The sequence below is a fragment of the Anolis carolinensis genome, unplaced genomic scaffold (assembly GCF_035594765.1).
Source record: "Anolis carolinensis isolate JA03-04 unplaced genomic scaffold, rAnoCar3.1.pri scaffold_12, whole genome shotgun sequence".
Classification (NCBI taxonomy): domain Eukaryota; kingdom Metazoa; phylum Chordata; class Lepidosauria; order Squamata; family Dactyloidae; genus Anolis; species Anolis carolinensis.
Window position 1 is genome coordinate 18650847 of NW_026943823.1, and position 14283 is coordinate 18665129.

The window sequence follows — 14283 nt, forward strand, 5'->3', positions numbered from 1 at the left end:
TGGCCATCTGCCAGGGGTGCTTTGCTTGTGTTTTTGGTGCACAAAGGCAGAAGAGGGTTGGACTAAATGGCCCAAGGGGTCTCTTCCAACTCTTATTATTATTATTATTATTATTATTATTATTATTAACATTGAGGCTCGGTGGCCATCTGCCAGGGGTGCTTTGCTTGTGTTTTTGGTGCACAAAGGCAGAAGAGGGTTGGACTAAATGGCCCAAGGGGTCTCTTCCAACTCTTATTATGACACAGCAAAGAAGATAGATATGCTGGATTTCGTATCACAAAATCACAAGTCGAACACTTCCCAAGTGTCTAGGACTGTGTGATGTATTTTTGGATGATGCGAGCAGATCCCAGTAGGGTGGCCTTTTGCAGTTGGCAGATCGTAATTTTGTCAATGTCTATTATTATTATTATTAACATTGAGGCTGGGTGGCCATCTGCCAGGGGTTTTTTGTTTGTGTTTTTGGTGCACAAAGGCAGAAGAGGTTGAACTAAATGGCCCAAGGGGTCTCTTCCAACTCTTATTATTATTATTATTATTATTATTATTATTATTATTATTATTATTATTAACATTGAGGCTGTATTTGTTCCTGTTTTGTTTGTCGTCTTCAAAATAAGATATGTGCAGTGTGCATATAAATTTGTTCATAGTTTTTTTTTTAAAACTATAGTCTGGCCCCCCAACGGTTTGAGAGACCGTGAACTGGCCCCCTGTTTAAAAGGTTTGGGGACCCCTGCTCTATAAGCTCACACTGAAGGTATATAATGATTTTTTTTCAAAGTTATGAAACAGAAGATAGGATTTTAGCAATGAGAGATAGAGAGAAACACTACTTTGCATGTCTCTGGGTGGAAAGTGGTTTGGGCATTGGGCCACGACTCTGGAGAGCAAGGCTTGAATCCTGCTCAGCCAGAGAACCTTAGGCAAGTCTCTCTCTCTCAACCTCAAAGGCTGACATCCTATGAACCAACTCTGCCAAGGACATCCCATGACAGGGCCATCCTATGACAGAAACGGCTTGAGGGCACACAGCAACAATGCAACCATTTATGAAAACATTGAAACGCCTCCCTACATCCCAAGATCTCAAAGCAGCAGACAAGGAAATCAAATTGAGGATAACAAACTACAGCAATGCAGGAAAGCTTAACCCTTACTTACTTACTTAGGCGATCCCTTGTAGTTCGAGGACGATTGTCTTCCATCTCTGGTGTCTTGGGGATGGATCCATAGATGGCTGAAGAGACCTATTCTTGATCCGCTTGTTCTCCCGCAGTGAGGACATCGGTTTCCAGGTGGAAGGCGGTCCCGGTTGGGGTTAGCTTGACGTTCCTTCCTCTTGGCACGTTTCTCCCTTAAGCCCTCCATTCGTGCCTCTTCGAACTCCGCAGCACTGCTGGTCACAGCAGACCTCCAATTAGAGCGCTCAAGGGCCATGGCTTCCCAGTTCTCAGTGTCTGTGCCACAGTTTTTAAGGTTGATTTGAGCCCATCTTTAAATCTCTTTTCCTGTCCACCAACATTACGTTTCCCGTTCTTGAGTTCGGAGTAGAGTAACTGCTTTGGGAGACGGTGATCTTTGGGCATTCGGACAACGTGGCCAGTCCAGCGGAGTTGATGGTGTAGGAGCGTCGCTTCAGTGCTGGTGGTCTTTGCTTCTTCCAACACGCTGACATTTGTCCGCCTGTCTTCCCAAGAGATTTGCAGGATTTTACTGAGGCAACGCTGATGTTTGGTGTGACGTCTGTAGACAGTCCATGTTTCGCAGGCGTAGAGCAGGGTTTGAAGGACAATGGCTTTGTAAACAAGCACCTTGGTATCTCTACGGATGTCCCGGTCATCAAGCACTCTCTGCTTCATACGGGGGTGCTTTGAATGCGATTTCCTGCTTCTTAGCAGGGGGTTGGACTGGATGGCCCATGAGGTCTCTTCCAACTCTACTATTCTATGATTCTATGAAAAAGGCTGCACTCGCAAAGCTTAACCCTAAAAACTGAGTGGTTCAAAAATTATTCCCCCAGGCAGGAAGCAGCCAGGCTTTGAAGCTGCAAGACTATTCAATGCCATATATTTTTTCGTGTCAGGAGAGACTTGAGAAACCGCCAGTTGCTTCTGGAGTGACAGAATTGGCGGTCTGCAAGGACGTTGCCCAGGGGACACCTGGATATTTTTTTACCATCCTTGTGGGAGGCTTCTCTCATGTCCCCGCATGGAGCTGGAGCTGATAGAGGGAGCTCATCCGAACTCTCCCCGGGTTGGATTCGAACGTGGCAGCCTTCAAGTCAGCAACCCAACCTTCAGATCACAAGGCAGCCAATTGTAACATTCACACTTGCCCCAAACAGACAAAAGTTCTTTCTCCCAGCCTGGACATTATTCCACAGATATATAAACCTCACTTGCCTAGTTTCCAACAGATCTCACAACCTCTGAGGATGCCTGCCATAGATGTAAGCGAAATGTCAGGAGAAAATGGCCATACAACCCCGAAAACTCACAGCAACCCAGTGATTCTGGCCATGAAAGCCTTCGACAACACATTGACATCATTTAACAATGTGACTGCAGCACAAAGGTAAAGATAGATGAAGCCACTTCGACCCCCTAAAAGGTCTCAGGGGAAAGGCCATAATAACAATAATAATAACCTTTATTTTTTGCCCGCCTCTCCTCACGGCTTGAGGTGGGTTACAACATTACCATAGACATGAAGTGGGCCTCTGAAAGGAAGTTATGGGGTGTCACAGTGGAGAAGAAGCTGCAGTAGCTGCAGAATGGCGAAAGGAGCAAAAGGGTCATAAGAAAAAGATTAAACCTACGATGCTTGTGGCAGGAATGGGTGCATCTATACTGTAGAAATGATGCAGTCTGATACGACTTTAAATACTGTGGAAAAAAGGGAGCTGTAGTTTTACAGGTCTTTGGCCTTCTTGGCTACAGGTAAAGGTAAAGGTTTTCACCTGATGTTAAGTCCAGTCATGTCTCATTCTGGGGGTTGGTGCCCATCTCCATTTCTAAGCCGAAGAGCCGGCGTTGTCCATAGACACCTCCAAGGTCATGTGGCCACTGGCATGACTGTATGGAGCGCCGTTACCTTCCCGCTGGAGCAGTCCCTATTGATCTACTCACATTTGCATGTTTTCGAACCCTCCAAGGTCATGTGGCCACTGGCATGACTGCATGGAGCGCCGTTACCTTCCCGCCGGAGCGGTACCTATTGATCTACTCACATTTGCATGTTTTCGAACCCTCCAAGATCATGTGGCCACTGGCATGACTGCATGGAGCGCCATTACCTTCCCGCTGGAGCGGTACCTATTGATCTACTCACATTTGCATGTTTTCGAACTGCAAGGTTGGCAGGAGCTGGGGCTAACAGCGGGCGCTGTTGGTCCGCAAGTTCAGCAGCTCAGTGCTTTAACACACTTCGCCACTTGGCTACAGAGGCCTCACTAAACTACAACTCCTGGTTTTACTTGTCATGGCAGCTCAAGCAGTGTCAAACTGCACTCAATCCATAGTATAGATGCACCCTAGGCTTTACTGCACAGAGGCACAAAAAAAGACTCAAGTATGGGGAAAGCGATCCCAATCCAGGCCAGAAAATGAAGAGAATGTGGAATGAATACAATGGAATGACACCGAGGTGGCTGCCCTGGCTCAATGCTATGGAATCCCAGGAATTATAGTTTGGGGAGGCGCCAGCCCTCTTTGGCAGGGGAGACCAAAGGCCTTGTGAAACTTCAGCTCCCATGATTCCATAACACTGAGCCATAGCAGCTAAAGTGGAGTCAAAAGGCGTGACACCCACAGCCTGGGGGCTCCCAGAAGCGTCTGGATTGAGGGGAGCAAAAAGGCGCAGCTGGAGGTTGGAGAGGGGCGCGTTGGAGAAGCACAAAGGGGGCTTTGAAAGCGCACGAGAGGGCCAAAGAGTGGGGGGATCTGGAGGAGGAATGTCGGGGGTGGGGTGGACTGGATCCAGTGGATGGGGATCCAGCTGTGGGTCAAAACAAGAGTTGGAGACAAGAAGGGCGCCCAGGAGCGCAAAGCGTCTCCAGTTTGGCGTGGTGCGTAAAAACGCGACTCTCTTTTACGCACGGGTTTTCTCCTCTTTTGGGGAGGAAAACCCCCACGGATGGGGACAAAGGGGTAGCAGAGAGGGTAGCAGAGAGGGTCCCAGAAGCCACCCCACTGCGGCTGGACTGGAGGGGAAAGAAAAGGGGAAGAAACACGGGACGGAATGGAGACGGAGAAGAAGAAGAAGGCGATGGCGCTCTCCTTACCGGGGCGCAGGCTGGTCTCCGTCTCCGTCTCCTCTTCCTCCTCCTCCTCGTCCCATGGCAGGAAGGGGGCACGAAGCGCGGAGGGAGACCCACGGAGGGGTGGAGTGTCCGAGGGCCCGGGTTGGGTGCCTCTGACCCGGAGCCGGATCGCGCGAGGAAGGGGAAGTGACAGGCAGCGGCTGCCTGCAAAGGCTGCGAGGCTGGCGAGGTTGGGGCTCCGGAGCGCCTCCCTCTCCGCCACGCAGGGAGTTCCCTGGGGCGCAGAAGGAAGGGAGGAAGGAGGGAAAGAAGGAAGGAAGGAGAGAGAGACGGAGGCAGAAGACACCCTCTTCATCCCTTGTCTTTCCCCCAAAGCCTTCCAATACCAGGGAAACTCAGAGAAAGTGGCAATCTTTGGATGAAATTCCCAGGCAAGAAGGAACTGGTCTCAGTGGAGTTGTCCAAGTAGTATTACATTGGGGTTTTTGCACTCCCTTTGATAACACTCTCTCGTTCATAACACTTTTTAAAATGTTACGTTCCTGGTTTCTGCTCTGCACTTTTCCCTCTCTGTTATGGAAAAGTCTTCTCACCATACATCAAGGGAACCACTGAGCACGTGAAGAAACACAACCTACAAACTATCTACAGATTTGACCACTCCAACAACTACCCTGTTTCCCCAAAAATAAGACATCCCCAAAAAATAAGACCTAGTAGAGGTTTTGCTGAATTGCTAAATATAAGGCCTCCCCCGAAAGTAAGACCTAGCAAAGTTTTTGTTTGGAAGCATGCCTGCTGAACGGAACACCAGAGCATACAGGATTGGTAAATGTACGTGCCATAGAGTGTTGTACATGGAAATAATGATAATAACAAGAAATTCTTGATAGGATTCACAGTTTGCCTGGTTATGCTGGTTTGTGGTAACAACTGCTGTATGGTATATAATAAATGTTCATTTTTTGTTCAACAATAAATGTGAATTCTTCTTCATGGAAAAATAAGACATTCCCTGAAAATAAGACCTAGCACATCTTTGGGAGCAAAAAATTAATATAAGACACTGTCTTATTTTCGGGGAAACACAGTACTAGTATTAAATAACTCAAAAATCAGAACAGTAGATGGGAAGCAACACTCTGAGGGCAGAGGAGTCCCAAGGATAGCTAATGACTCTGAACAAAGGATGCGCCCCAGGCAAGAGACAAACCTTTCCAATGCTAATTAGGGTGATTAACTGCAACATTAGCGCTGGCTTCCAACTGACAAAGGACTCTTGTCACACCCTGGACTCTCCTCAGATATATACTTACCTTCCTTGCCTAGTCTCTCCATGCCTCACAACCTCTGAGGATGCCTGCCATAGATGTGGGCGAAACGTCAGGAGAGAATACTTCTGGAACATGGCCACACAACCCAAAAGACATACAACAACCCTGTGATCCCGGCCATGAAAGCCTTCAACAACATATCTACTTACTCATTAAGAAAATCCAACAAATGCTACATTCAGCAAAGGACAAACGGGATCCTCTCACCTCCGCAGCAGTCTACCATATACAGTAGTCTCACTTATCCAAGCTTCGCTTATCCAAGCTTCTGAATTATCCAAGACATTTTTGTAGTCAATGTTTTTAATATATCGTGATATTTTGCCCCAGCTCAAACCTTACCTTAAGGCAATGATGGGCAACCTTTTGTGCTTGGTGTGTCAAAATTCACCAAAAAACCTAGCATGACTTGGGTGGTGTGTCACTTCGAGAAAAAAAACCATAATTTCACAATATATATAGTTTAAATAACAACAATATATAATTGCAATATATAACTGTATTTAATAAACCAAAAACTATTTACTACCATTATTTCCATGTACAACAATCTATGGTACCTATAATATAATAATATACTACAATAATAATAGAATAATAATAGAATGATATCATATATGCTGTGTGTGTGTGTGTGTGTGTGTGTGTGTGTGTATGTGTGTGTATATATAAATAAATGTAATGTGCATAATTCCCACGGAGTAAACAACAAAACCACTGGCCCAAATCACACCAAATTTGGCCACAAAAGACGTAGTCATCCAATCAATCTGCATGCGGCAGCGTGTCAGCAAAAATGGCTAGGCGTGTCAGTGCTGACACGTGTGTCATAGGTTGGCCATCACTGCCTTAAGGGAATAATTAATTTTAATATTTTTATTCTGTATTTGCACAACTACCTAGGAGTGGGTTGGTGGGCCTGTAGGCCAGGATGCTTTGTATCTATACATGGTTTTACATGGTTTTACTATATGTATGGGTAAGTGTGTACATTTTGTATGTTTCACATGTTTTGATATGGTCAAAATTGACTAATCAATAAAGAGTTGTTGTTGTTTTCAATCCCAGAATCCCCAGATCAGATCATTGCACTGCCCGGAATCCTCAGCCAACATGGTTGGGGGTAAAAGGGTAGAAACTTGGCAAGAATGATGGGAAGAGACAGGGCCATGGCACGCCACTTGGCGCAGCCGTTTTGACATTCCATGTTGTTCTCTCCGGAGCTGCCAAAGCAAAGCACCCACTTGAACGACAGCCGGAGAAACGCCAGACATCTGTTTCCATTTTTTCTCGGGTCTTTGCCTTGGTTGGTGCAGAGATCTGGGAGGATTTTTTTGCAAGAACAAGCACATACCAGGCTGCTGAGCGGTCTCCCCATCCCCCTGCTTGGGAAAAACATTGGCTACCGCTTGCCATCCCTTGCCTCTCAAAACAGCCTTTCTCAAGGGAGGAAAAGACAGTGCTGTGATGTTGCAATGTATTTATCTAAAAAGGGAAACCTGTAATTCTGGATTTCATGTGGCCGGACCAAAGAGGCCAGGGATCCTTTACTTGCAAGGCTGCAGTTTGCTTGTTTCTTCCTCTAAACTGTCACAAAGAACATCCAACTCAAGCAGACCAGGCGCATATCTATTGACCTAAAGGTCAAAAGGATCTTGGCTATGAGCATTGTGTTTACTTGTTTATGGGAATATTTCTATCCCAGCTTATAGCAGTGTAATAATAATAATAATAATAATAATAATAATACTTTATTTATACCCCGCCACCATCTCCCCAACGGGGACTCGGGGCGGCTTACATGGGGCCATGCCCAGAACAGTACAATATAACAAAATATAAAACAACATATCACAATACAATTAAACAATACAATAAATAATCATATACACTGCAACACTATATATATATATATATATATATATATATATATATATATATATATATAAAACAGGGTGGGCCGCATGAGACACTTAATTAAAACTTGGGGTGAGAAAAGGATAAGAATACAATCACGGAGACCAGGGACATAAGATAAAAAACAATCTAGAGGGTAGATGATGGGGGAGTAACAAAAGAAGTGTGTAATAGTTACTCTCCGAAAGCACATCGGAAAAGCCAGGTTTTTAAATCTTTCCCAGGGCCGGCCGGAGATATTTTTTAATGGGAAGCGGGGGTGCTGAAAAGCGCCCCCGCCACCCGCGCCCTGGCCCCGCCCAGCGTGCCCTGGCCCCGCCTCCCACGCTGCGTGGGAGGCGGGGCCAGGGCGATTAGTGAGGGGGGGCGGGGCCACAGTTGGCCCCGCCCCCGCCCAGCGTGGCCATTTTGCCCTTAGTAACAAACTAAGGGCAAAAATGGCTTATCTGGCTGTGCGCATGCGCACAGCCAGATAAGCCATTTTTGCCCTTAGTTTGTTACTAAGGGCAAAATGGCCTAGGTGTGCTGTGCGCACGCGCACAGCACACCTAGGCCATTCGGGCCTGACTTCCTGGTCGCGGCCGGCGACCGCCCGGGCGATCGCCGGCCGCGACCAGGAAGTCAGGCCCGAATGGGCTATCTGCGCTGTGCCCGTGCGCACAGCGCAGATAGCCCATTCGGGCCTGACTTCCTGGTCGCGGCCGGCGACCGCCCGGGCGATCGCCGGCCGCGACCAGGAAGTCAGGCCCGAATGGCGCCCCTAGCAGCCAGCGCCCGAGGCGGCCGCGTCCGCGGCCGCCTAGTAACAACCGGCCCTGATCTTTCCTGAAGGCTAAAAGAGTGGGGGCTTGCCTAATTTCGATGGGCAGTGAGTTCCATAAACGGGGGGCCACAGCAGAAAAGGCCCTCTCCCTTGTTCCCACCAGGCGGGTCTGGGATACAGGCAGTGGCGACAGGAGGGCCTCCCCTGATGATCGAAGAGATCGGGCAGGTTTATGGTAGGAGATACGGTCACGAAGGTAGGTGGGTCCCAAACCGTTTAGGGCTTTATAGATGATGGTCTGCACCTTGAATTGGGATCGGAAAGTGAACGGCAGCCAGTGGAGCTCTTTAAACAGGGGAGTAGATCTCTCCCTGTAACTCGCGCCCGTTATTAATCTGGCAGCCGAGCGTTGGACCAGTTGTAATTTCCGAGCCGTCTTCAAGGGAAGCCCCACGTAGAGCGCATTACAGTAGTCCAGTCTAGAGTCCAGTGTAGAGTAGTTTGAAGAATAATTCTCAAGACAAAAAGATTACCCAACCTTTTACACTTCAAACAAGGCAGCTTAAAAGGAGTTAAAACCATTTAGCATACGCAGTTCATAAAACCACATTCTCTCAGCCTCAGAGGGAAATACAGTAGAGTCTCACTTATCCAAGCTAAACGGGCCGGCAGAAGCTTGGATAAGTGAATATCTTGGATAATAAGGAGGGATTAAGGAAAAGCCTATTAAACATTAAGTTAGGTTATGATTTTACAAATTAAGCACTAAAACATCATGTTATACAACAAATTTAACAGAAAAAGTAGTTCAATACGCAGTAATGCTATGTAGTAATTACTGTATTTATGAATTTAGCATCAACATATCACAATGTATTGAAAACATTGACTACAAAAACATTGACTACTAAATAATGGATAATCCAGAACGTTGGAAAAGCGAATGTTGGATAAGTGAGACTCTACTGTACTTAGCTATGGAAACTCACTTTGCTATCTTGGACAAGTCACACTTTCTGAGCTTCGTTTGAAAGCATTTCCTCATGAAGAAATCCAGTCAAGAAAATCCTGTTTTTGTTTTTCTAAAGAGCCAGTGGGGACTAGGAATAACTGCCAAACTTATTTGGGAGACAGGATACCAAACTTTGGAGAACTCCCTTTAAAGTTTGGACGACAACCCAGCGCAGACACACCTTCTGCCCTAGGAACCATGGGGTCATTCCTGAGTATTATTTTAAGACTCAAAACAATTTTGGAAAATCATTAAGCTTCGAAGGGTTACTTTTTGGTTTGTTTGGTTTCTTTTTAAAACTAGTCTTGCTATAGTTAGCTCTATGATGGTGGTGCTGTCTCCAATTTAAGGTAAAGGTAAAGGTTTCCCCTGACGTTAAGTCCAGTCATGTCCGACTCATCTCCATTTCTAAGCCGAAAAGCCGGCATTGTCCGTAGACACCTCTAAGGTCATGTGGCCAGCATGACTGCATGGAACGCCGTTACCTTCCCACCGGAGTGGTACCTATTGATCTACTCACATTGGCATGTTTTCGAACTGCTAGATTGGCAGAAGCTGGAGCTAACAGCGGGCGTTCAATCCGCTCCCCGGATTTGAACCTGGGACCTTTTGGTCTGCAAGTTCAGCAGCTCAGCGCTTTAACACACTGAGCCACCGGAGTCTCCAATTTAGGGAGCTTCTAATCAATGAGCAGAATTAATTAATTAATGGATGGATTAATCCATTGGTTATTGTTAACTGCGGAGCCCCGGTGGCAAAGTGTGTTAAAACACTGAGCTGCTGAACTTGCAGACGGAAGGAGGCAAACCTACACCATTTGAACCAAGGATACAAAAGGAAAGAGTTATGAGATAACATCACAAGATGAAAGGAATAACCAAGATAATAATTGATTTTTTTTTCGTGTTAGGAGCAACCGGAGTTGCTTCTGGAGTGAGAGAATTGGCCGTCTGCAAGGACATTGCCCAGGGGATGCCCGGATGTTTGAATGTTTTATCATCCTTGTGGGAGGCTTCTCTCATGTCCCTGCATGGAGCTGGAGCTGATAGAGGGAGCTCATCTGCGCTCTCCCTGGGTGGGATTCGAACCTGGCAGCTTTCAGATCAGCAACCCAACCTTCAAGTCACAAGGCTTTAACCCACTACACCACCGGGGGCTCCATTAAAGTGCTGAGCTACTGAACATGTGGACCGAAAGGCTACAGGTTCGAATCCGGGGAGCGGAGTGAGCGCCTGCTGTTAGCTCCAGCTTCTGCCAACCTAGCAGTTCGAAAACATGCCAATGTGAGTAGATCAATAGGTACCGCTCCGGTGGGAAGGTAAGGGCGCTCCATGCAGTCATGCTGGCCACATGACCTTGGAAGTGTCTATGGACAACGCCGGCTCTTCAGCTTAGAAATGGAGATGAGCACCAAACCCCAGAGTCGGACTTAACGTCAGGGGAAAACCTTTATATTTACTTTTCATTGTTAACTGCATTTACTCCCTTCCCATGCCCTGCCAACTACCTTTGTTTTTTTTCTCTCTCTCTCCTTCTGTCGAAATGCAAAGCCCAAGGACCTTGGGGCAAGGAAATGTTTGTTTTGGGGCTTACGTAACTCTGCAAAATGCCATGTCCATCAATGTCACTCAGGACTGTCTTACAGTCTCTGAGCAGATATCCTAAGGGGCACATGGGATGTTTTGGATCTTTCGCTCCGAGAGACGCCTCGAAAAGGGAGATCTGACCTTGCCAATCATCAGCCCCTACATCTTGTTTAAATGCCTTCATTTCACTATTATCTTGCATGCCCTTCAATAAACTGTGACAGAGTCCTGTATCCAAAGACAATATATTGCAATATTTGGAGGAGAGATGCACAATTGTGGACGAGAGCGAATCATATTGTAATCTCATGCTGGAGGACCTAGAAAATGTGTTGTCGAAGGCTTACATGGCCGGAATCACTGGGTTGCTGTGAATTTTCCGGGCTGTCTGGCCATGCTCCAGAAGCATTCCTCCTGACATTTTGCCCACATCTATGGCAGGCATCCTCAGAGGTTATGAGGTCTGTTGTAAATGAGGCAAGTGGTGTTTATATATCTGTGGAATGATGTCCAGGGTGGGAGAAAGAACTCTTGTCTGCCTAAAGCAAGTGTGAATGTTGCAATTGGCCACCTTGATTAGCATTTAATATAGCCTTCTAGATTCAAAGCTTGGCTGCTTCCTGCCTGAGGAATCCTTTGTTGGGAGGTGTTAGCTGGCACTGATTGTTTCTTAAACAAACACTATAAAGGTTCAAAACATAAAAAGAGATGTGTATATTAGAGCATCTTGCAAAGGCCACAGAAATAGTCGGGCCTCTCTGAGTATAGAGCTATCTTCCTTCTATGTAAAAAGGATAAGCGAATACTATAAAGTTTCAAAACATAAGTTGCACTATGTAATTCAGAGCACCATATACATACAGTATTACCTGAGAGTTAACAACAATAATGAAAATAATACCTGAGAGTTAACAACAATAATGAAAATAATTACAGTTTCATTATTATTTTCATTATTTTCATTATTGTTCTTAACTCTCAGGTATTATTTTCATTATTGTTGTTAACTCTCAGGTAATATTGTACCAGTTTCATTATTATTTTCATTATTTTCATTATTGTTCTTAACTCTCAGGTATTATTTTCATTATTGTTGTTAACTCTCAGGTAATATTGTACCAGGTTCCTTATTATTTTCATTATTTTCATTATTGTTCTTAACTCTCAGGTATTATTTTCATTATTGTTGTTAACTCTCAGTTAATATTGTACAGTTTCATTATTATTTTCATTATTTTCATTATTGTTGTTAACTCTCAGGCAATATTGTACAGTTTCATTATTATTTTCATTATTGTTGTTAACTCTCAGGTATTATTTTCATTATTGTTGTTAACTCTCAGGTAATATTGTATGTATATGGTGCTCTGAATTACATAGTGCAACTTATGTTTTGAAACTTTATAGTATTTGCTTATCCTTTTTACATAGAAGGAAGATAGCTCTGTACTCAGAGAGGCCTGACTATTTCTGTGGCCTTTGCAAGATGCTCTAATATACACATCTCTTTTTATGTGTTTGTTTATCTCTTCGACATTGTCTAGTGTAGACATTTGTGTGTATTTATCACTGATTGTTTCTTGTCTGGTATTCGCCTGTCTTCTGACTGTTGTTGTTTTTATTTACTGTCCTGATTTAAGAGTTTTTTAAATACTGGCCTGCCGTCCCTTATAATGAACGATTCTGTATCTGTGGAACATCTGAAATTGAGGATTTAGCATATATATTATTTGACTGTAAACTGTATCAGAAGGTGAGAGATTTGTTCGTTGGTCCATATAGCAAACGGACAATGCATTGAGAATCGCACATCAGGACAACGTGTTTTATGTGCGGTGAAGATCCAAAAATAACCACTAAGACCCCCACGAATGACAAATCTGGACCAAACTTGGCACACAGAACCTACAACAGAAAATACTGGAGGGGTTTGGGAAGAATACACAGGGATTTACAAGAGAAGTAGATCACTTATGTACGGAGAGCACTGTGAGACCAAACAATTATGGTTCTGGACTAAACTTGGCACAAATACTCAATATGCCCAAATTTGAACAATTTTGAGCATTCCGAACTCCACCAACAATGGAATTGAACCAAACTTCGCATACAGAACTCCCGTGACCAAAAGGAAATACTGGAAGGGTTTGGGAAAAGTAGATTTTGACATTTAAGACTCAAAGAATCCCAGCCTGTGCTAGACTGAAGGCTGGATCTACATTGCCATATCATTTGGTTTGGAACTGCATTATATGGTCAGTGTAGACTAGACTAGAGCCCAGAATGGTGCAGCGTATTAAAGTGTCAGGAGTGACTTGAGAAACTGCAAGTCGCTTCTGGTGTGAGAGAACTGGATAAGAAATAATGGGGAAGGAGGCAAACCTACACCATTTGAACCAAGGATACAAAAGGAAAGAGCTATGAGATAACACCACAAGATGAAAGGAATAACCAAGATAATAATTGATTTTTTTTTTCCGTGTTAGGAGCAACCGGAGTTGCTTTTGGAGTGAGAGAATTGGCCATCTGCAAGGATGTTGCCCAGGGGACATTGCCCGGATGTTTTGATATTTTATCATCCTTGTGGGAGGCTTCTCTCATGTCCCCGCATGGAGCTGGAGCTGATAGAGGGAGCTCATCCGAGCTCTCTCTGAGTGGGATTCGAACTTGGCAGCTTTCAGATCAGCAACCCAAGGCTTTAACCCACTACGCCACCAGAGGCTCCTATAAAAATGGCCATGAAAGCCTTCGACAATACATTGATATTTTATCATCCTTGTGGGAGGCTTCTCTCATGTCCCCGCATGGAGCTGGAGCTGATAGAGGGAGCTCATCCGCGCTCTCTCTGAGTGGGATTCGAACCTGGCAGCTTTCAGATCAGCAACCCAACCTTCAAGTCATAAGGCTTTAATCCACTACGCCACCGGGGGCTCCATTAAAGTGCTGAGCTGCTGAACTTGTAGAGCGAATGGTTGGAATCCGGGGAGTGGAGTGAGCACCCACTGTTAGCTCCAGCTTCTGCCAACCTAGCAGTTCGAACACATGCAAATGTGAGTAGATCAATAGGTACTGCTCTGGCGGGAAGGTAACGGAACTCCATGCAGTCATGACAATTGACACATGACCTTGGAGGTGTCTATGGACAACGCCGGCTCTTTGGTTTAGAAATGGAGATGAGCACCAACCCCCGGAATTGGATCCCAGCCTTGATCGATGGGACTTACCTCCACTTTCAGCGCTGCACATCCGCTCAGAAAGGCCTTGATGTTGCCAACGCAGTCGGCTTCTGTCTTGGGCTCTGGGCAATGCTAAAAGAAATCAAAAGCCGGTAGGAAACATGAGCTCCCTGACAGCTCCCATCAAGAAGAGCTTGTTTTGTTCTCTTCCGCCAGAAGCAGCAGCAG

General features: G+C 45.4%; 1 protein-coding gene across 4 annotated transcripts in view; it reads right to left on the reverse strand.

Annotated features, from left to right (window-relative positions):
* arhgef6 (Rac/Cdc42 guanine nucleotide exchange factor 6) overlaps positions 1-14283 on the reverse strand; it is an 86222-nt gene that overhangs the window by 60245 nt on the left and 11694 nt on the right. For 3 of the 4 annotated variants that reach the window (XM_062963693.1, XM_062963692.1, XM_062963691.1), the window contains exon 2: positions 14104-14187. In XM_062963693.1, coding sequence (XP_062819763.1) covers positions 14104-14187 — 84 coding nt within the window. Of the gene's footprint in view, positions 1-4288; positions 4425-14103; positions 14188-14283 lie in introns of those variants that run through there. The other variant, XM_062963694.1, reaches the window with a different exon arrangement.